The sequence below is a fragment of the Pelophylax lessonae genome, assembly GCF_965119305.1.
Source record: "Pelophylax lessonae genome assembly, chromosome: 1".
In the NCBI taxonomy this organism is placed as follows: domain Eukaryota; kingdom Metazoa; phylum Chordata; class Amphibia; order Anura; family Ranidae; genus Pelophylax; species Pelophylax lessonae.
The window spans coordinates 362132681-362157260 of record NC_138768.1 but is presented as its reverse complement, the minus strand read 5'-3'; the positions used below and the strand labels follow the sequence as shown (position 1 = coordinate 362157260).

At 41.0% G+C, this 24580-nt stretch overlaps 1 protein-coding gene across 4 annotated transcripts in view; it reads left to right on the top strand.

Moving 5' to 3' along the window:
- The window catches only part of PCSK5 (proprotein convertase subtilisin/kexin type 5), a 684033-nt gene that overhangs the window by 410749 nt on the left and 248704 nt on the right, over positions 1–24580 (top strand). For all 4 annotated transcript variants that reach the window (XM_082244075.1, XM_082244078.1, XM_082244077.1 and 1 more), the window contains exons 11-13: positions 385–502; positions 2620–2808; positions 22067–22203. In XM_082244075.1, coding sequence (XP_082100201.1) covers positions 385–502; positions 2620–2808; positions 22067–22203 — 444 coding nt within the window. The remainder of the gene's footprint in view (positions 1–384; positions 503–2619; positions 2809–22066; positions 22204–24580) is intronic.

Below are 24580 nucleotides of genomic sequence, written 5' to 3'. Positions count from 1 at the left end.
GTCAAAATGTTTTGAAAAATCAACTAACCTTCACGTTTTAAATTTAGCTGCTGCCATTAGTAAACTTTAACAATCAATTTTCATCCATTTTAAAAAATACAAAGCATGACCATAAAAATACCATGTACATTCTGTTTTGTGAATAGAGACTTCAAGGTAAAAGAGCAATATGCTTCTCCTAGGATTATATTTTTTCCTCCAGTTGTGCAGATGTTCTTTTCTGTATTTTTTTTTTACCAAAGATGCTGGAGTTGTGCAAGGCTGAACTTCAGGGACATCAGTCTTTTTTTTAGCCTTATTAACTGTGTGAATATGTGAATAAAAGCCAGTTAATTTACTGAACAATAAATATTAATACTTGAACATCCTTTATTTCCTATATAGTGAGCCACCTTTATGGGTTTGGTTTGATGGATGCCGAAGCAATGGTGATAGAAGCTGAAAAATGGACGCCAGTTCCCGCGCAGCATATATGTGTAGAAAACACTGACCGCCAGATTAAGTAAGATGTTGTCACTCCTTTTATGTATTCTATTCACAATTGTTCAGTTTGGCAGGTACATTTACCCCCATTAGCTTTTCATTTTCATTGGACAATGCACGCATATGTTTAGTATTTATATTGGATGTATTATTGTTTCCAATATTAAAAAGTGTATGTATAAAATATGCCTTATTGTGTAAAAAAAAATATATGCCACACTAAATGCAGATAAATTAATTCTATCCAATTTATCTAGTGACTAATTTATATAAACCACAGTGCTAAGCATACACGTTTTGAAAGTACAAATTATGGGGTAATGTAAATGTACGTATAGTTTTTATTTTCTCGCATTATTCCGCCCTATAGCATTTACCTATTTAAATGTAGTTTATTTGTTTTGTTTTTTTTTCTCTTCCACGCCGCCACCAGAAGTTCCTCTCTGGCTAGTGCTTAAAAGACTCCTTACTGCTCACTTTCAGCCACCATCTTTTACCGACAACACCAGCTGATTATTAGCGATCTCACCTGTTGCCTGAGACACAGTCATAGGTCTTTTTTTCCCAGTTTCCCTTTTGCGTCTGTTTCCCTCTCTAGGTCTGTACGTACACCGGCACTTGCCTGCCTCTATCACCAAATCTCTAGGTTGGGTGCCCCTCTTTTTTGGGGCATGTAGATTGCTTCCTCCATACTCTGCAATCTATCATGTGAGGTAGTTCTCACTTGTGTGATGATAGGAAACCCTATCCAAGGACTTGTTTCTGTTTCTCATCCTGCAGCTTCATTTGTTTTGGTGTCCACTGGAATTCTAATGTTACAGAGTGACAGGGCTGTACACATGCCATGGTCGTGCTGATTTGTTTTGCAGCAATTTTGAAGCACAGCCTGTCAAACTAGCCCACTGGGATCAATAGGTTGAATCACAACCACGAGCCAAACACTTGGCTCACAGTTGGGGCGCAATCCCAGAATGAAAAATTTTGATTCAGTAATTTAAAAAAAAAAACTAAGGCTTCTTTCACACGGTCCGCCTCCGCAGGCGGATCCGTGTTGCTCAGCGGGGATCGATCCGCGATCCCCGCTGAGCCGGGCGGATGACAGCTCCGTCTCCGCTTGCAGAGCGGAGAGGGAGGTGTCTCAGCACCCGCTGCCCTCTATGGGGGATCGGAGGAGAGCGGACCGCTTGTCCGCTCTCATCAGATCCGCTCCGCTCCGATTACTGAACGGATGGAAAAATAGGGTTTCCATCCGTCCAGATTTCAGCACAGGATCGGATGCGGATGGCAGCGGGTGTCAGCGGAGGTGACCTCCGCTGACACCCGCTGCCCCATAGAGCTGCATGGAGGATCCGATCAGATCCGCCTAAAAAACTGACAGGCGGATCTGATCGGACCGCCCGTGTGAAAGAGCCCTAAGGCTCCTTTCACACACTCCGTCCGTTGGAAGGAGTCCGTTTTTCTCAGCGGGGGATCGAGCTGCCGATCCCCCGCTGAGCAGCAGGAGGACAGCTGTGTCTCCGCGCTGTGTGCGGAGACACAGCTGTCAGTTCCCCATGCATCTCTATGGGGGAAATCGGATGTCAACGGACCGTCAGTCCGTTCTCACCCAATCCCATCCGATCCGATCCGCTGGATGGATGGAAAATAGGGTTTCCATCCGTCCAGATTTGACGGATCGGATCGGGTCGGATGTCATCGGACATGTCTCCGCTGACATCCGATGCCCCATAGGAATGCATGGGGGGACGGTTCAGATCCGCCAAAAAAACGGACAGGCGGATCTGAACGGTCCGCCTGTGTGAAAGGGGCCTAAAGCAAAAACCCTAAAAAACAGGCACTAGGAGGCGGCATTAGCATCCTTCTTGAACACATGCTAGCTGCTTTTATACCACTCTCTGAAAACCAGTCCATAGTGGATCACATTTCAGAACGTGGTAAGCTTACCTACTGTCTGAAAGAGCCATATAGGTAATTTTTTATTTTGCCTTTAGTACGACTTTAAATCACAGCAGTTGCACAACCTTAGTTACTACTTACTCAGCCATAATAAACATTTAATACTTCAGTAGAACTGACTTAAGGTCATTGCATACAAGTGGTTTACTTCTGTTTTTTCCATTGCTTAATATTCCATAGGACAATCCGACCAGACCATGTTGTTCGTTCAGTATATAAAGCAACAGGCTGCGCTGATAACTCAAACCATCATGTTATTTACTTGGAGCACGTGGTTGTAAGGATTACAATAACACACCCGCGTAGAGGAGACCTGGCCATCTATCTGACATCTCCCTCTGGCACAAGGTCACAACTGCTAGCTAACAGGTAAGATGCTTAATTCACAAGGCTTTTTTCCTCTTTTGTCCAGCTGTGTTTTCCTCAATAGCACACCTTATCTGTCTCATATCTCTTGCATCTCACTTTACGAATACACGAAAGTCTCAGTAGAGACGGATCGAAATTCTACGCTGAATCAGACTAATTTCCATCTGTGTGTAGCCATACCTGCTTGACAACCATTCGCTGCAGCCAACCAGAGTTTCCCAATGGGGGGGGGGGGGGGATTTCTCCTTCCACCTCACTTATGTGGATGGGGAAATCTGTTTTTTTTTTTTTTTTTTTTTTAGCATTTAGCCCTCTGCGCTCCAGGCACAACAACTTTTATTTATATATCTTCATCAATAGCCCCAATATAAAATAGCTAACAAGTATCAGTGACATTGCTTCATATAACTTGTGCAGAGTGTGGAGCTGTGGGAGGGACCCAACAGGCCCTGCTCACTACAAACTGCCTACAGAAAATTACAGGAGGGGTGGAGACAAGACCAGTCACTCTGCACAAGGAGGGAGAGCAGCAGTGACCTGTCTTTATTATAGGAAGCTCCTGCACAGAGAAAAGTTTCATACTAAATTACTGCACAGATCTTAAAGAAATACATAAAGCACACTAAATATTTAGACGGTCTTTGTTTATGCTGATATTCAGCTTTACAAAGGGGTATGGAATCCGCAATAATTTGAAAATTGTCAAAGAAGTGTAACCATACAACACATTGGGGTTGATTTACTAAAACTGGAGACTACAAAACCTGGTGCAGCTCAGCACAGAAACCAATTAGCTTCCAGGTTTTTTTTTTTGCCAAAGCTTAATTGAACAAGCTGAAAGTAGAAGCTGATTGGCTGCTGTGCACTGTTGCACCAGATTCTGAGTGCCCCAGTTTTAGAAAAAACAGACCCTGTGTCCTTGCTTAGTCAGTAAATAAAGTGGATCTTTACTCTCCCAATCAACATTGATTATTTTTAAACCTTATGCTGCTAGCATTAGTAAATAGATAGTAAAGTATATCATATACATTTTTTTTAAACTTGTTATACATTTCTTTAGCCACTCACTGGTTTCTTGCCTAGGCAAATTATGTCATACATCTCAGGAGTCTTCAGGAAGTGAGAAGAGGATGTTTTTTTTCCAGCTAAGCACACCCTCCTGCATGCATGCTTGAGCTAAGGGTAAATGTATTCCGGGAAGTAAATGCTACATCAATCATTTGACCTTACTCAAGATGGCCATGGCCAGACATGCTTGGAGTGTTTTTCAAAGAGATTTCTGAACCAAATAAAGCATGGAGACATGAATGGAAGGGAGAGTTTGCTTTGCATATTGAAAATTAATCAAATAGTGTTTTTGGTTTGTAGTGCTCAGATGCAGCTAAGATCCACTTTAATAATACAGTGTGTATTATATGGAATATTCCTAAAATACACAGCAGAAAACATACATAGTGCAGTCAAAGCTTATAATATTAGCTGAACAAACTAGCCACAATTCTTTCTTTTTTTTTTTTTCATCTGTGCTTTGAGATAAAATTTCTATGACAGGAACAGCAACAATGATATCTATTTCCAGTTACCTTTTCTATGACAAGTCCTTCTGGCTGTCTTTTCATGTCCAATACTATGCTGAATAAAATGCTGCGGTTTAGATTTATTGGATTTATGAAACTCCTTCAATCAGAAAGCACAATCTTTTAATTTTATGTGATGTTTATTTATCAAATCAAAATGGAACTTTAAATGGAGTGCATGTTTTAAAAAATAATGTTTTTATCTAAAAAAAAAAAACTCTTTAAATCTACTAATCTGTCAATGACAGTATATGTAATTGATTTTTGTGAGTTCTTCTCAAACCCTCTACTGAAATCTGATGAGTAAATCCAAAAGGTATAAAAGCAGTGAACTATATTTTTATTATTCTGCCAGCCATTTATTGAATGGTGCATTTGCAAGCCTAAAAGCTTAATTACACTAGCGGCAAGGACTGCTGCTACTCTGAAAAGCAATCCACACGCGGAATGCTTTTAAGAGACATTTGACAGGCAGGGAGTTGGCTACTGTTTGAACCTCCTAAACATGCACTCCAACACTGCAACAGCGTGAATGGCACACAGTTGCGGGGCAGTTGCAAGGCAGCCCCATTCACTTGAATGTGTCAAGTTCAGTGGGCAGTATTGCCCCTGAATACAACAGGCAGTACAATTCTTGCCATTGTCATGAAGCAAAGCACCATGGGGACAGAATGAGTACACCCGCAGTCGCTGCCTTTGTAGCTGATGGGGCAGCGGTTGAGGCGTTGTAAAAACCTGGCTTAACCACAGCCATTCCAATGTAAATGAGCCCTAGAAGTGCAGTAGGAAACTAAGTAAAAAGCACTGAGACTATAGAATTTAACAGATGCGGGTAAGGAAGGCCCGGATGTGGAGCTACCACAATGACTACTAATTTGTAGTATAAGGCCAAGTTTAGATGTGTAACAAATGTTGCTGTCTGTGAAAAGCAAGCTTTTCAGAGGTGTTGAGTAGGAGAAATATGTCACCTCTTAACTGCCTGTTTTAACCCCTTTATAAGCCTTAAAATGGTTCTAAAGGCAGAAGTTTTTTTACCTTCATGCATTCTATGCATTAGGGTAAAAAAACCTTCTGTGTGCAGTAGCCCCCTCAGCCCCCCCCCCCAATTACTTACCTAAACCCCATATTCATCCAGCAATATGCATGAGAGCAGCCACTCCCAGGTCTCTCTCTCCTCATTAGCTCACAGCCATTGAGGGGGATGGGGTGCTCTGGACATCTAGTCTTACAAATACAACTGGCCCTTTGAGGGCAACCAAAATGCCCATGCGGCCCACAATACTAGTGAGTTTGATACCCCTGACTTAGTGTATTCAGACGAATTATACCTTCTTTTTTTCAGGACAGATCGGGCTTTCATTCTGTGGGAAATGTTAATAGATATTTTAATAGATATTTTTTTCTTGCAGACATGTCCTCTAGCGAGGAGGAAAAGAAACAATGTATCTAGTTCCATGTTCCCTGGTTGGTGCTGTGCAAAGATTTAGTATAACTAAAGACAAAGGTTTTTTTTTTTTTAATTTTGGAGTGCAGAGGGATTAGAACACCTGTCAGTTTTTATTGGTGTCTGTGTCCCTGTTAAGGAGATTTCCCCTCTCTATTTATTCTGTTTACCATTATTATTGAAAGTGAAAGTTAAAGTAGAAGTCCACCCTAACACTAAAATCTCTAAATCTACAGGAACACATGAATTAAGACTAACCTATGTAGCCCTGTAAAGAAGAAATCAAAATAGATACCTTTTTTGAAGCTGCTATGGTCCAGTCTACAACGGCGGAAGCTCTGCAGAGGAGACAGCCGACAACGACTGGGAAATTAATGGGAAGTGACATCACCAATAGAGTTACTATGGGGCTTCTGTTGTCGGCTGCCTCTTCTGCACCTGCCTCCACAGTGAAGCCGCAGCTGACAGCTCAGCATAGGACCGGACCAGAGCAACTTCAAAAAAGATATGTGTAGCGATTTCTTTTTTACAGGTCTAGATAGGTTAGTCTTAGATTGTAGATGCCAGTAGATATAGAGATTTTAGAGTTAGGGTGGACTTCTTCTAAAGAAAATCCCACATTTTGGGTTGTCTCCAGAAAAGTAAGAGATGGGAAATCTTCCAATGGGGACCTGGGGGTCCCCAAGAAATTTCCTTAATTTGCAGGGATTTTCTCTCACTTCCTGTTTGGCTATGGGACAGAAAGTGAAGGGGAATCTCCCCAATGAGACACAGATGGCAAAAAAAAAACTAACAGGGGTTATAACCCTCCCTTACTCTATACAAAAGAAAAACACATTTTACCTATAGCTCTACTTTAAATATGGAAATTGCAGCACCTTGGTTGAACTGGATGGCTGAAGTAACCCTAAAATTTAGCCACACCACAGTTAGCTCTGCTGAGCCCTAAACTTAAAAGAACTTAAAAAAGTGTTAGATTTTGCTTCAATAAAGAGAAGCAGTTGCCCAAGACAACTTCTGCATGTTTCTACTTAACTTCAACATTGCTGTGCCAAAAAAGCAGTGTGTGCAGAGTTTAAGAGAGAAGCAATTGGCCAAGACAACTTCTGCATGTTTCTACCTAACTTCAACATTGCTGTGCCAAAAAAACAGTGTGTGCAGAGTTCAAGAGATTGCCTGACAAAGATAACATGATTAATGGCTATATTTTGCTCTGCGTTTTTCCAATCCAATCATGTTTATTGAGTTTTTAACAATTTACAGGTATGATAGGAATATCTTTATTATTGAACTCTGGGGAAATGACAGGGGGGCCTGAGTAGAGAGAGAGACAGTGAGCTAGACAGTAGCTCAGTAATTTCCTTTGGTCTTCTTAATGCCCTTCTGCATTGGTTTCCCTCATTAGGTATACTTGAATGTTTTTGTTCTACTCTGGGCATTGACAGGGGCAATTGACCTCCTTCTGACCTGCATTTGACTTGCTTTAAATTGCTTTTGCATTCCCATAGACTTGTAAGTCAGCAATTCTGAACAAAAGCTCATCGACACAGGTCCTTTCAATAATAAATGAGAATAGTAGTGATAATTGGATGCCTTTTCATGTTGTCAATAGTTAAGCAGACAATTCAGTGGCCTACAGTTAAGAGATTGCTGTTATTGCTGTGAAATTCTAGTGACTGCATTTTTTATGTGACGCGTAGGAATACAATATATGATAGTTTCCCAGTATGTTTAAAACTGCAATGTAAGCAACTATAAATAAATTAGTTTCTGATGACACCCTTAGATTTACTGCTAAATGTTCTCATAAGCCAAGGTGTGATTGGCATGTGACCTTACTATACAGTATGCCATATGTTTTTATGCACATAGGTATTGAATAGTTTGGATATTTCCTACATTTGCTAAGCCATCTGTGTAAATATTTTATCTCTACTTTCTGCATTTTTTTTTGCATATTCTAATCATTTAATTTTTAAAGCCACATGCATGTTGCAGTGCTGAAACTATAGAATTTTCTATTACTTTATTGTGATGTTGGCTTTTTGGTAAATGTCTTATTTTTCAAGCTGTTTTGAAGAATGCAATGTGAATATATATAGCATTCAACACTGCTTAAAACATTTTTACAGCTAACAGGTTACTGCAACTTCAGCTGTGTAGCGTTTTAAATTGTGAGATTTTCTTGGAAACAGTGCCTGACATCTTACATGCAACTGCTACTCTCAAACAAATTCAGATAATTATAGTGTACTCTACTTTACTCTACAAATCCTGGTTTGACAATATATAAACATAGCATGCAGTGGTATTTGCATACCTATGCAACAGTTGTGAAAAAGCCTCTTTGTGCCAGCAAGCAGTAATTTAAATATTATGGAAGAGATTGGTATGCAAGGAAGGGATGACAGATACATGTACTTATCCTATTTGCTGCACTTCTCATTGCACAGAAATAATTAGTTTAGTGTCCACAGTCAGCTGCAGGGAAAAAATAAACCATTACTTTGGAACACAACTTTCTCTTAGCATTTTGACAGGGTTAACTAGTAAGAAAACCCATGTTCCTGCACTTTTGGAAAGAAATGTCATGTCACTAGCCTTATGTTTTTTCCAAAGAATTTGGAGATTAATCTTAGGGAGAAAATATTTTGAGAAAGTAACGCACTCCAAGGCGAATGCAAGGATTTAATTAAATAGCATGCATATAATTTATTGACAGTTGACAGTGTTTATTCATTTGTCTTTTGCCAGTAACAGATCATGTTGACCACTGTGGAATGGCCTGACTTTGATCTATACTGTACATTCAAAAATACAGTATATTTTAAACTAATTTTCCAATTAATTTCTTGATCATTTAGTGCTTAGCTAAAACATTAAAGATGGTGGTTTGAGTGGGAAAGAGCTAGCATACCTTGTTATGTTTTTTAGACTAGTCAACACAGGTAGAAGTACCTAGAAATTAGTTACTTTTACCTTATGAAACTGTCTTTTGTATGTATATTATGTTTGACTAAAAATATGCAAAACATACATAGTTGAGACATTTGTTTTATGTAATTTTAAGATGCGGGTTCCACATACCTTGTTAGTGAATTACTCCTAGGAGCATATAGTCACAATATATATATTTATTGCATTTTCTACAGGTAGTTGGATGCATAGTGGTGCTAGCTGCTTCCTATAGTATATAGAGTTGAGTAATAGGTGGTTTATACACAGGGATAGCGCTGAAGGTTTTTTCATATTTATACTTCTAGGAGCATGTTTAAATGGAAATGTATAAATGTGACATACATCAAACATTTACTGGAAGTGAATCAGTAACTTTAAAGCAGAATTTCAGGCACATACTTTTTTATATGTCATTATTGCTGCTTTCCTAACTTCACTGAATATGTTATCCATCTTCTGGTTTACTCAGTTGTTACTCTGAAATAGCCTGCTTATTTTTAAATCAAAACTATGAATTCCCAGTGGTTTTCGATTTGTAAGACCACTGGCATGCTATGCATTGTATTCCCCAGCCACTGGTCTTGTTACAGCCCTCTTGTAGTTCCTCCTCCAGTAAGCAGGGATGGATTTCCTCTTTGCTCACTGTAGTGGGTGAACTGGTATGTACTGCCCACCTAGGCAGTGTCCTAAGAATACCAGCTCAGAACACTCTGGGTCTGTACTGCCTCCCATATGATCAGCAAGGAGTCTCTGCATCTCCTCTGCTACTAACAGTATATACATATACAGATCGATTTGCAGGTCTATTTATAAGGTGAAATTGCTGGCACCTCTGCAAAAACTCCCTTGGAGAAAGAGGCACTAATTTTTAACAGGTACAGGGCAAAGTGATCTGACAGCAGCAGAATTATCCAACATTTCTCCTATACAGCTGGCTGCAGCCTCACACCGACAGGGCATATTTTGTTTTCTGATCTTTGTCAGTGGCGGCTGGTGCTCAAAATTTTTTTTTTTTGGGGGGGGGGGGGGGGGGTACAAACAGAAAAATGTAATAGGCATTGCTTGCTTCGCGGCAAAAAACGCGGTAAAAAATAGCGTGACTTTGAGGTCACACAAGTGTGAAAGGGGCCTTCAGTAATCAAGGTACAGTGTGCCCCCATCAATGCAGAGTGACCAGTGAGCAGTGCCCCCATCAATGTAGAGTGACCACAGCGTGCCCCCATCAATGTAAAGTGACCGCAGCGTGCCCCCATCAATGTAAAGTGACCACAGCGTGCCCCCTTCAATGTAGAGTGACCACAGCATGCCCCCATCAATGTAGAGTGACCACAGCATGCCCCCATCAATGTAGAGTGACCACAGCGTGCCCCCATCAATGTAGAGTGACCACAGCGTGCCCCCATCAATGTAGAGTGACCACGGCGTGCCCCCTTCAATGTAGAGTGACCACGGCATGCCCCCTTCAATGTAAAGTGACCACGGCGTGCCCCCTTCAATGTAAAGTGACCACGGCGTGCCCCCTTCAATGTAGAGTGACCATGGCGTGCCCCCTTCAATGTAGCATGACCACGGCGTGCCCCCATCAATGTAGAGTGATCACGGCGTGCCCCCTTCAATGTAGAGTGACCACAGCATGCCCCCTTCAATGTAGAGTGACCACAGCATGCCCCCATCAATGTAGAGTGACCACAGCGTGCCCCCTTCAATATAGAGTGACCACAGCGTGCCCCCATCAATGTAGAGTGACCACAGCTTGCCCCCATCAATGTAAAGTGACCACAGCGTGCCCCCATCAATGTAAAGTGACCACAGCGTGCCCCCATCAATGTAAAGTGAACACAGCGTGCCCCCATCAATGTAGAGTGACCACAACGTGCCCCCTTCAATGTAGAGTGACCACAGCATGCCCCCTTCAATGTAGAGTGACCACAGCATGCCCCCATCAATGTAGAGTGACCACAGCTTGCCCCCATCAATGTAAAGTGACCACAGCGTGCCCCCATCAATGTAGAGTGACCACAATGTGCCCCCTTCAATGTAGAGTGACCACAGCATGCCCCCATCAATGTAGAGTGACCACAGCATGACCCCATCAATATAGAGTGACCACAGCGTGCCCGCATCAATGTAGAGTGACCACGGCATGCCCCCTTCTATATAGAGTGACCACGGCATGCCCCCTTCAATGTAAAGTGACCACGGCGTTCCCCCTTCAATGTAGAGTGACCACGGCGTGCCCCCTTCAATGTAGGGTGACCACGGCATGCCCCCTTCAATGTAGAGTGACCACGGCGTGCCCCCTTCAAGGTAGAGTGACCACGGCGTGCCCCCTTCAATGTAGAGTGACCACGGCGTGCCCCCTTCAATGTAGCGGGACCACTGTTGAGTCCGACCCGGGAAAGCTGTCCTCCTCCTCCTCCTCAGCTTGCTTGCTTGTTGTCCTCTCCGGTCCGTCCTCAGCAGAGACACTGAGTGGAATTTCTCTACCGAGTGACGCCCAAGCACCGCCCCTATGACGTCAGACGTCCACCAATCACAGGATGCAGAATCACAGGTGGGAGTGTTCAGGACAAGAAGCAGAATCGCAGGTGGGAGTGTTCGGGGCGCAGAGCTCTGCGCCCCGAGCACAATCTAAAGGGCCGCCAATCAAGCTAAACAAAACAAGGCACATGGCAGCAAAACTCCCACCCCTCTCCACCCTCTCCATAGCAGCAGTGTTGGCCGGCGCCCCAAGAATACCTTCTTTTTTTTTTTTTTGCCTTGGGAGGGTGGCGTCCCTGCGCCCCGCATTGACCAGCTGCCACTGTTCTTTGTCTCAGTCACCAATTTCACTGCCTTGGAACCTCTCTGTCTTGATGATCTGCATGTAAGAGATGTTCTGTGCTGTGGATTTCATGAGGATATAGGAGGATAGTGTAGGAGTGTTTTCTGTTGAAGTGGGCAAGTATACATACACCATGTACAGGCCTAGTGTACCTGCCCACATTCACTGCAATTCCCAAAAGGAAATGTAGTTCTTTTTCCTGTAGAGAGAAAGAGAGAAGATATAATGCAATCCCTGCTGTTACACCTCCTCCTTGGCAGTGCAGATGCAGTTATCTTTTGAATTAGAGAGATGACTTCCTGAAAATTCAGTTAGAGAGTTTTGTCTTGCATGGTAAGGATTTTGACAAATGTATTACCGGTTTTGTGTGTTTTACATATATATATATATATATATATATATATATATATAGTATCTCACAAAAGTTAGTACACCCCTCACATATTTGTAAATATTTTATTATATCTTTTTATGTGACAACACTGAAGAAAGGACACTTTGCTACAATGCAAGTGTGTACAGCTTGTATAACAGTGTAAATGTACTGTCCCCTCAAAATAACTCAACACACAGCCATTAATGTCTAAACTGCTGGCAACAAAAGTGAGTACACCCCTAAGTGAAAATGTCCAAATTGGGCCCAATTAGCCATTTTCCCTCCCCGGTGTCATTTGACTCGTTAGTGTTACAAGGTGTGACATTATCAGGACACAATCAGGTGTGATTGGGGAGTAGGTGTGTTTAATTTGGTGTTATCGTTTTCACTCTCTCATACTGGTCACTGGAAGTTCAACATGGCACCTCATGGCAAAGAACTCTCTGAGGATCTGAAAAAAGAATGGTTGCTCTACATAAAGATGGCCTAGGCTATAAGAAGATTGCCAAGACCCTGAAACTGAGCTGCAGCACGGTGGCCAAGACCATACAGTGGTTTAACAGGACAGGTTCCACTCAGAACAGGCCTCGCCATGCTCAAATAAAGAAGTTGAGTGCACATGCTCAGCATCATATCCAGAGGTTGTCTTTGGGAAATAGACATATGAGTGTTGCCAGCATTGCTGCAGAGGATAAAGGGGTGGGGGATCAGCCTTTCAGTGCTCAGATCATACGCCACACACTGCATCAAAATGGTCTGCATGGCTGTCATCCCAGAAGGAAGCCTCTTTTAAAGATGATGCACAAGAAAGCCCACAAACAGTTTGCTGAAGACAAGCAGACTGAGGAAATAGATTACTGGAACCATGTCCTGTGGTCTTATGAGAGCAAGATAAACTTATTTGGCTCAGATCTTGTCAAGCGTGTGTGGCGGCAACCAGGTGAGGAGTACAAAGACAAGTCTGTCTTGCCTACAGTCAAGCATAGTGATGGGAGTGTCATGGTCTGGGGCTGCATGAGTGCTGCTGGCACTGGAGAGCTACAGTTCATTGAGGGAACCATGAATGCCAACATGTACACATACTGAAGCAGAGCATGATCTCCTCCTTTCAGAGACTGGGTCACAGGGCAGTATTCCAACATAAGGACCCCAAATACACCTTCAAGATGACCACTGCTTTGCTAAAGAAGCTGAGGGTAAAGGTGATTGACTGGCCAAGCATGTCTCCAGACCTAAAACCTATTGAGCATCTGTGGGGCATCCTCAAATTGAAGGGGGAGAAGTGCAAGGTCTCTAACATCCACCAGCTCTGTGATGTCGTCATGGAGGAGTGGAAGAGGACTCCAGTGGCAACCTGCAAAGCTCTGGTGAACTCAATGCCTAAGAGGGTTAAGGCAGTGCTGGAAAAAAAATTGGTGGCCACACAAAATATTGACACTTTGGGCCTAATTTGGACATTTTCGCCTAGGGGTGTACTCACTTTGTTGCCATCGGTTTAGACATTAATGGCTGTGTGTTGAGTTATTTTGTGGGGACGGCAAATTTACACTGTTATACAAGCTGTACACTCACTGCATTACATTGTGGCAAAGTGTCATTTCTTTAGTGTTGTCACATTAAAAGATATAATAAAATATTTACAAATATGTGAGGGATGTACTCACTTTTGTGAGATACTGTGTATGTATGTATATATATATATATATATATATATATATATATATATATATATATATATATATATATAGATATATATATATGTATCCCAGTGATGCTCAACACACTGCAGAGTGCATGAGCATCATGGGAAATGTAGTTCCAAAACATCTGGGTTGCCAAGGTTCGCCATCTCTGATATATCCAATACATAAATGGACATAGCAACCCCAACCCCCTGTATAGCATGGAAACGGCATTTGTTTTGTGCCTCTCATTTGTATATTAGCCCCGCAACGGTGTGACTTGCCATGTGATTTGACAGTTCCAAATTGCTGACTAGTCGCACCCTATTGTCAGCAATGGAACTGTTCAAATCGTCGTAACTCCAACTTTGCGGTGCCACACCGGTTTGAAAAAAGGGTTCCTGCACTATTTTTGGCAATTTCAGTTGCAACTTGCATAGACATCTGTGCATCAAGTCACACAGATGTCAGGCACCTGAAATTGCACTGACCTGCTGCTTTGAAATCGTGCTACTTCAAGTGAAGTAGCACAATTTGAAAGTCGCATTCAGTGTAAACCATGGCTAAATCACATTCCTGATAAACTAGTCCACTCAGTAACTATATATTACAAAATGTCTTAAGCCTTGTACACACGATCAGATTATCGGACGATCTTTCGTCCGTTTTTTGTTGCATGCTAGTCTCATGTCGAAAAGGAAGAGGTTACTTTCATACGAAAATTCCCGTACGACAGAATTCTACTTCAGAAGTGATGTCATGCGTTGAATTGTTTTGTATGTGTTCTTTCATTTCTGAGCATGCCTAGTCTTGCTCTTACGTTTTTTTTCGGACGAAAACTGTACTAATTAAACAAAAATCGGATATTGTGTTGACGTACGATAAAAATTTTATAGCCTGCACATCCAGTTTTTGTCATCCGAAAATTTGTAATCGGCTGTCGAAAGCACTATACTAACAATCCAAAAATCGTCAGATCATTAGTCGGACGAAATTTAACTTCCGATTTTCGTATCGTGTGTACGGGCCTTTAGACATATGGTCATTTGTAAGAATCTTACTGCTGCATCTGAAAGCATTGTGAACTTTAATGATCAGCAGCCACCTGGGAGATGAGGTTTGGAGGCACTAAGGCCCCTTTCACACACTCTGTCCGTCGGACGGAGTCCGTTTTTCTCAGCGGGGGATCGATCCGCCGATCCCTCGCTGAGCAGGCAGATGACAGCTGTTCTCTGCGCTGTGTGGGGAGACACAGCTGTCAGTTCCCCATGCATCTCTATGGGGGAATCGGATGGGAACCGACCGTCGGTCCGTTCTCATCCGATCCCATCCGATCCGCTGGACGGACGGAAAATAGGGTTTTCTTCCGTCCAGATTTGACGGATCAGATGTCAGTGGACATGTCTCCGCTGACATCCGATGCCCCATAGGGATGCATGGGGGGATCGTTCAGATCCTCCAAAAATACGGACAGGCGGATCTGAACGGTCCACCTGTGTGAAGGAGCCCTTAGGACTGGATGATTAGAAACTATATAAAATAGGAGATTCAGAGATAATATCAGTAAATAAAAGCTAGCAGTCAAAGAAGGTAGCCATACAGGGCAGGGGTCAGAAGCACTCATGCCACTAAAGACAAGATAACTTTAAATACATGATGAAGTAATCTCTATATCTCAGCATGGGACAGCAGTAACAGAAACGTGAGAGACCTCAACTGAAACATACACCAGTCAGTACAATCAAAGCAAGACAAACTAGAGGCAAAATGACAGGGCATTGATGCTAGACTAAACACATAGATGGCATAGGACCAGAACAGAGGGAAGGAGGCATAACAAGCAAACGATACTAAAGCGAGTAAAAAAAAAAAAAAAATGTTGTAGGCCAAACCCAAACACAGAAAATAGAAACCTAAAGAAGATGAGAAAATACAGACTGTTATCCGCAAAGTGTATCTCTGTTAATAAAAAGTTACCAACACAAAAATGTCAGCAGATTTGTATATTTGTATGCCAACCACTACCACACGGTAATATGTTGTTTAATAAAAAATTTTAATTAGCAGATACTGAAAAAGGAGGTAATTCTTTTTAATAAAGTTAAATAAGGCATTCGGGAAAATTTAAAAGTCAGCAGTAACAAATAGTGTAGCTGCTGACTTTTAATATAAGGACACATACCTGTCCAGGGACCAAGCATTGTTCTCACTTGAGCCGATTCTTAAATCAGCTTCAGGTCTAGGCAACGGCATCTTAAGTAAGGTAAACCGACAGTGAAGCCTTGCGGCTTCACAGCCGGTACCCACTTAACATGCACAAACTGCACTGTGCTTTGTGAATGGTCCCGTAGTCTTCTTGAACATGTGATATGTCCCAGAAGGCTGCAGGGAAAGGGGGTGTCGTGATCTAAACGGAAGTAGGAGCGGGTACCTGTCAAAACCAGCCACCACAACTAATGACTGGTAAGCTGCAATGTATTACATTTTTGGTTTTGGGCTTAATACCGCTTGAAGTCTTTTCAAAGTGGTGTAAATCTTTAGTAGGACAGAAATTCAAGCCCAATTTTAGAGATCCAAATCATCCAAAGATAAATCAATCAAGGTTAAATAAAAACCTGTTTTTTCACAAAAACACATGGAAATTGCATTAAAAAAATCATGCAAACAGATGCAGGAACTGTTTTGCAAACCAGATGCGCATAGGGTAGCCCATTCAAATAAACGGCCTTCCCTATGCACTACACACAGAAATGCATATAAATTGCCCCCCAAAAATTGTGATCAGGGCAGATCCCACTATGCAAAGTATATGGGCTTCAAAGGGAGAAGGCTCATATAAGAGGTGGTGTGGAAATTAGAGGCAGTTGGAATCTGTTAAGCTAACAATGACCTACAGTATCTCACAAAAGTGAGTACACCCCTCACATTTTTGTAGATATTTTATTATATCTTTTCATGTGACAACACTGAAGAAATTACACATTGCTACAATGTGAAGTAGTGAGTGTACAGCATGTATAACAGTGTAAATGTGCACTGATTGGCAACACTGGTGGGTACTGTTGCGACTGCGCTGATAATCAGGTCCCTTTAACGCCAGCCAGTTATCGGCTCTCTTTTTCTCTCCTCACATTGTTAGCGTGAGGAAAGAAGAAGATAATTACCAGCTTGTGTTTACTTCCGTGATCAGCTGTCATTGGACACAGCTGATCACATGGTAAAGGGCTGCTGTGATAGGCCCTTTACTCCGATCTGTGTTCCGTTGAGTCCAAAGAACTCATCTCGATCATGGGAGGATGTCCATGTATGCCCTCCTGGCAAACTAAGCCCGTGCTGTAGCGGTCTTTAAGCTATAGCGCAGGTGGGAAGCGGATAAAGTTTGAAATCTACTTTCCCATGTGTGGCATATCGATCAAATGGGTTGTCAATTATAGATAGATTTATCCTATGAGAAGAGATTGATTAAAAATGAAATTGATCCTTTATCCAAGCGTGCATGGCGACCATTTGATCTACCATCAACTATGTAGTGTGAGGGTTTGTCTGATTTCTTTGCAAAATGAATAGATTAAAGTGATTGTAAAGGAAAATTTAAAAAATAAATAACAAACATCTCTATACTTACCTGCTCTGTGCAATTCCATTCCAGTGGCCCCGAACCTCCTCTTCTCTGATCCCCCACTGCTGCTTCTGGCTCCACCTCTCTGTCCATTTGTGCATGCTTGCTTCCGAGCCCTGCTGCTGCATCCATTGACACAAACAGCCCCGCTCCCTCATCACTGACTGTGATAGACAGCACTGAAATCCAATGGCTCTCAGTGCCCCAACAAAGCCAGTGAGACACAGAAATGAGGAGAGAGAAGAGCTTCAAATGTTCCCAACACTGAATCAGATAAGGGCTCAGGTAAGTATGGGGGCGGGGGATTAGGGGCAAAATTTTGATGCCTAAAAATTTTTTACCTTAATGCAAGGAACGCATTAAGGTAAAAAAAATGTTTAGGCTTTAGAACCACTTTATGTTTTGGTAACTCTAAAGGAGATTGTACTATCAGATTGTGTAGTGTATTGAAATCTTTAGACTGTTACCTTTCTCATTGTACTAATAAAGGCATCATTCAAACCCTTTACATGTTCACCATAACACACAAACAATAAAAATGGAGGAAAAACACAAATGTGATCTTTTTGGAAATAAAGACAAATCATCTCCCCTTCCAGAAAATGTTAACCACTTACCCACTGGACACTTAAACCCACTTCCTAACCAGACCAATTTTCAGGCCAGTCAAGTTTTTTACCCCTTTTCTGTTCCAACATGACTGCGCATCAGTGCACAAAGCAAGGTCCATAAAGACATGGATGAGCAAGTTTGGGGTGGAGGAACTTGACTTGCCTTTTATGTAATTTTTTACCAAAAATAAATTTCCAATTGTGAATTCAGTCCTAAATGTCTTGTTAGGATAAGTAAATAAGTAAAAACTGTAATACAAATGTGCCCTCTGAAGAAATGAGTAGTATGTATCTGCAAACCACCAATGACCTCTGAATCGAGTAGTTTGAGTAACATATATTTCCGGTCTTATTAACCAATATGAAATAACAGATATGTGGCCCATACCTGATCAAACTTAGCAGTAACAGCGTGACAGATCTCATTTTATTGGGGCATTAGAACCATGGATAATACTTGGACCAAAGAGAGTACTTTGTTTCAAATATTTGATCTTTTATAGACGGCATGTCTTCTAAATTTAAATTGTTGCTTTCTTTGACCTGTTTCTGAGATCATTTTTTGTACGCAAGCAAATAATGTCAGAACAGAGTTAGCTTTCCTTCTACTCCCAGCAGTTCAAGGAGGCACATAGCAAAGCCTCCAAGTAGGACAGCTGTTCAGTGGAATAGAAACAAGGCAGGTCAGAAACTATAAATGCAAATATAAATGTAGTACTAGTAACCCCTGCTGATCTTCTCTCTTATTAGCACTATGCGTAAAGACCACTTATAAAGCTAGGCTTTCATTTTGTGGGTAGGAAGCCATCATTTATACAGGAATATTCTGGAGGAGAGGTATCAATCTCACAGAATGTGACTGTATTTTTGACATTTTTCAAATAAGTTGATTTTTTGCAGCTTTTATTTTCTAGCAGTGTTATTAGTGGCCTATCAAAAGCTTCACTACATTGCCTATGGGCTTCACATGTTAATTATTCCCTTCTGATATTTCTTTTCTTCACCTTCATATTTAAAATGCCTAGGGATATATTGTTAAAGCAGGGTTTACTGTTCTATCTAAATTCAGATCTGAAGTACTTCAGTGGCCGTTCACTCTATAGGACTTAAAAAATCTAGAGACTAAGTTCATTATGTAGAGTTAAACCTTTTGTGAACACATAATGTGCCTTTTGACTAATATATTTTCTATGTTGTATTTCTAAGAAGATTTATGAAGCATAAAGGTTAGCTTCTCTGCAAGGTATTTTTTTTTTCAAATGTACTTGCTAACTTGTAAGCTATAGATGTAAAGCTTGTTACATTTTGCAAGACATTATAATATAAGGACCTGTTCATACTATGTGCAGTTAGATGCATTTTTCAACATGTATTAATGCAGGTAAGGCCTCTTTCACACGGTCCGCCTCCGTAGGCGGATCCGTGTTGCTCAGCGGGGATCGATCCGCGATCCCCACTGAGCCGGCGGATGACAGCTCCGTCTCCGCTTGCAGAGCGGAGAGGGAGGTGTCTCAGCCCCCGCTGCTCTCTATGGGGGAACGGATGAGAGCGGACCGCCTGAACTGAACGGATGGAAAAATAGGGTTTCCATCCGTCCAGATTTCACGGACAGGATCGGATACGGATGGCAGCGGGTGTCAGCGGAGGTGTCTCCGCTGACATCCGCTGCCCCATAGAGCTGCATGGAGGATCCGATCAGATCCGCCTAAAAAACTGAAAGGCGGATCTGATCGGACCGCCCGTGTGAAAGAGCCCTTAGTGCAATGACACACAGAAAGCTATAGTTTTCTGTGTGTCATATTCACACCAGAACATAGTGTTCCTCTGCATTCCAGAGCTGTGCGCTATTATGCAACATGTTTGCGTAATATCCCACATGGCCCTGCATGTCATCGCACAGCAAGTGCAGCTCACTGTACTGCTGTGCAGTGACACGAATGAGGCATCACTTTGTGCACTTCACATAAAGTTTAAAAAAAAAATAGGGGTGCAATAAAACAAACATCAGACTGCCCCCCGCCGCATAGAACTGCAGTCCAAACAGCTGCTACAATTTAGTGTGTGAGCAAATGTGAACAGGCCCTAAAGGCTTTACTTATATTGATTTATATTCTTTATATTCTTTGAATTGTCTTATTCTTACTCCCTGTGCTAAAATTCACTTTGCAATACAATACATAGACAAACAATATTTGTCCCTTGCTATAGGACCCACTATTGCACTGCATTGCAACACAAAGGGAATAGGTCAGGCCTCTGCTATATATTGGTGCATTGCCCTGCATTGTTCAGTCAATGGAGTGTAGTACAATGTATGTGAAAAAGCATAGAAACTTACATTGAAAAATGTGTTATAGTTACAGGAGTCCTTCAGCATCATTCCACCTAAAACTGATAATACAGACACCCAATTTCTCTGCAACTCAGGTATCAGTTGCAGCCTTGCCTGTGATACATAATTAGTAAAAAGTACATGATCGAGAGGGAGACAGCTGTTGTAAAGCTGTCCATATGCATTACAGTCTGTTTCTACAATATTATTTATAATGGAAGTTAACTTCCTTTGCATGACTTTTACCTATAGGTAAGCCTATAATTGGGCTTACCTATTGGTAATGTAAATATCTCCTAAACGTGCATCGTTTAGGAGATATTTCTATTACATGCAGCCAGTGACATGGCAATGCATACTAGCACATTAGTTTACCTTTAACTTGCAGGGTAAAAAACAAAACAAAAACGTCCAGCAGTTTACAACCGCTTTAACTGTTTCCAGTCTGGGCCAATTTTGGCATTTCTGTCATACATGTAAAAAAATCAGCATTTTTTGGCTAGAAAATTATTTAGAACCCCCAAACATTATATATCTATTTCTTTAAGCAGAGACCCTGGAGAATAAAATTGTTGTTGCAATTTTTTATTTTGCACAATATTTGCACAGCGGATAATCAAACACACATTTTCAGGAAATATTTCTTTAATTAGTTTTATGAACACAAACACAATATAATACACATTTTTGTTTGTAAAACATAAAAGATGATGTTACGCTGATTAAATAGATACCCAACATGTCAAGCTTTAAAATTGCGCATGGTGCCAACTTACAGTACCGAAAATTCTCATTGGTCATGCTTTAAAAGCCTTTACAGGTTACCAGCCACAGGAGGTCTGGAGCTAGAATAATTGACATTTGCAGTGATATCTCACATGTGTGGGGCTATCACTGTTTACATATGTGTGTAGGACCCTTTGGGCCTCCGGCGGCGCGCGCTCGCTCCCTAGACCCTCACAGGCTAGCAACGTAGCCCTGCGTCGCTTTGCCTGTGAGGGGCTGACTGCCGACGTAAATAGTCGTGCGGCGGTCGGCAAGCGGTTAATGTACTTGACATTGGGGACACATAAAAGCATGTAACTAGATCCAAGTCACTTACCCACAAAGTGAGTACCATTTTAGATTTTTTTTTTTTTTTAGATTGTTATTGCTGTTTGCGTCCCCATGGACGCATTACTTTTTTTCCTAATGACCATTGTTTTGTTACCAGAACAGAAATAGGGATATGTCCTCCGATATTGACACTTGCTCTGGTGATAATTGTCTAAGAGGGAATTTCCCTCACTTGGGAGAGATTTTCTCTCACTTCCTGTTTTGTCTACAGAACATGAAGCAAAGGGAAATATTCCCAATGGGACACAAATGGAAAAAAAAAGTTTGGGCTTTAGATATACTTGAAATATGAAAAGCCTCAAATCTTGCACCTTCAGAACCTCCCATGTTAATATTTGCATAGGTATTTTAACTACGAACACTATATTTAATTGTCTTTACACACTAGAGAAAGGTATAGGGACTGCTAAATATGTTTGTGCCAATGAACATCATGGATATCCATACTCTGTTTATATACAAATAATCTGTAATACATAATTAACTTGGCAAACATACCCGTTGTTTTAAATATTTCTTTGATTTTTCTACAGCGCTCATTTTGTGTTCTGTCCAATACCAATCTATTATATACAGTTCTGTGAAATAACTTTGATTCTATACTATACAAAGTTGTAAGGATCTTACTATAATATTAGATATCTGGCTAAACAAGGCTTGTTCGAAGTTTGTTTAGCTAATTTTTCCAATTTGACAAGTATTTATTGTGATCATTCTAGATTATTTGACCATTCCATGGAAGGATTTAAGAACTGGGAATTTATGACCACACACTGCTGGGGAGAGAAGGCCTCAGGAGACTGGATTCTTGAGATTTATGACACCCCTTCACAGTTGAGGAACTTCAAGACGCCAGGTACATTTTTCTTGTGCTCATATACATTATTAACACTGTGCTCATGTTTAAAACAGACCTTACTTGAAAACTAAAATCAAATAATTTTGTTTTTAGCAATACTGCATAGCAGTAACACACAAGAAAATAAAATCCCAAAAGGTTGCAAAATACTATAATACCACAACATTTTACAACTTAGTATTGTAAAGAAGCTATATCAGTGAGATTACAATACATTTAACGACATAAAGTACTAGGAATGAGAACTCACCCCTAAAGTCTAAACGGAGAAGGGATAAAAACAATCATGGCAATTTGGCAGTACTGGGTGTGTAAAAAAAACGTGAATTTTAGGGGAATTCCTGTTGGTATAGATTTCAAAACTATCATCAGGATTTTTTTTAGGATTCTGAGGAGTAATAAGGGTCAGAGCACACAAAATATATATTTTTTTGGTGCATGCCAAAGCACTAAGCTACCCAGGGGGATTATTGTTTGTGGAACCTATGCATTGCAGTTCCTGCTTTGGCCAATAATATGGGCTCTCGCTCTCCAAGTTAGATTTAAATTTTTAATATTTTGGGTAGTGCAGCACGAGGTCCAAGAACATTTAAAGGTGTGTAGAAGAACCCAAAACTCCCAGATGCACAGAAACAAAAGTGAGAAATTTTGGTAGGAAGATCTCAGAGTAGAATCATGAGAGGTGCCATTACTGATCTCCTCCAGCTCTTATGTGATGTGCCATGCTGCTCTCATTCCTAGTATTAAGAAAAGTTGGAAGAAAATTTCTCTGACTATGTATTACATGTCAAAGTGTTGACGTAAGTAGATTATTTTGACAGCCAAAGAGATGTCAAAAGGAGAGGCTTACACTTGCAGGCTATGTGTTTCTTCCATGACAGATTTTCTTTAGGCTCTCCCCTCATGTTTGTGTTACCTCGCACCTGGACATATGTTGGTGCACATTACTCACATGCGTTGTGCATGTGTTTTAGGTGTGCGTCCATTCGTTTCTAATGTGACCTTGTTGCGTGTCCAAGCATCAGAAGGCATATATATGTTGGACATATGCTGGCACACATTACTCACACGACTTGTACGTGTTTTAGGTGGGCATCCATTCGTTTATAATGTAACCTTGCATTTCAATGCAATGAAAAAGAGTCATGTTTTTTTTATGTGTGTTAAGGATCCAAAGCAGCCTTAATGAAGTCATGACGGAAATTGTTTTAATGTATCGTGCCGTAAACTGCTGTCCAGTTACCTGTACTAATAGAAATGTATATGTAGCCATCTCTGGCTTCTCCAATAAAAATTCTAGTTGGCTTTCTGTCATAATTAAAATGATGACTTTGGTGCAGATTAGGGATTCTGAATTCACCAACTTGGGGCTTTTTCCAGGTCAGTGATTCAAAATGTATTGAAGAAAACCTGGCAAATAGCATTATCAGAATGGGTTCAGTAATGTCAGCCTAGATATTTCTATCAGTACAAGTTTCCTTAATGTGTTTGGAACTACTGCTTTAGGGCCCATTCATGCTATAATGTGCATTATAGAACCCACATTCAAAACAAACTGCCCTTGCAATCTGCAGCAGGTGTCAGTGCTAAGGTAACAACACCCCAAGCACAGTGAGTTTGTCTGCAGGGGATTGCATGGTACAAATGTACCATGTGATCAGTTTGCCATGCATTTCCAAAAGTAATGCATGCACTACTTTTGGTGTGGTGTGGTGCGATGTCTGCCAATTCAAATGGAATCACACTGCATAGGAACACGCAGCATGATCCTGTGTGATTCACATGCAGTTCCTAGTGTGAATGGTCCCTAAAGCTAGATTTTTACCTAACAAAGTTTCTTCCAGAAAAAGCATTACCTAGTATTCACAATTAAATACTTTTAAAAAATGAATTCATTTTCAGAGAAGGTTTTGCCCAGTATGTCAAATGACTGATGACATTGTTGCTGCATATTTTTTTCAAGTATTTATTAATTTTGTATAAAGTTAACATGTGGAAGCCAAACTTAATAGAAACAGAATCATCCTAACATATTATTAAAATATACAGCTGCACAGTTTGGCTACATAACGTTCACCAATATTACTCATATAAATTCTGAACGTGAACAGTATTGTAAGAACCTTTAAACTTCTGGAATATACAGCAATAATTATGACATGTTCTCACATACTTTATTATTGTATCGAACAGCGTAAGTCTAGCTAGCGTAGATGATATCTGAAAATAAAATATCTTCAAAAGTATCTGTGCCTCTAATGGAAACAGTTTTGTATTTGTATGCATTCAGTTTGGCTAACCTTTACCCTGTGAAAATGGTGGTATGAAAGTTAGTATTTTCTTAATAAACTGTGGTATTTGGCTGTCCATGCCT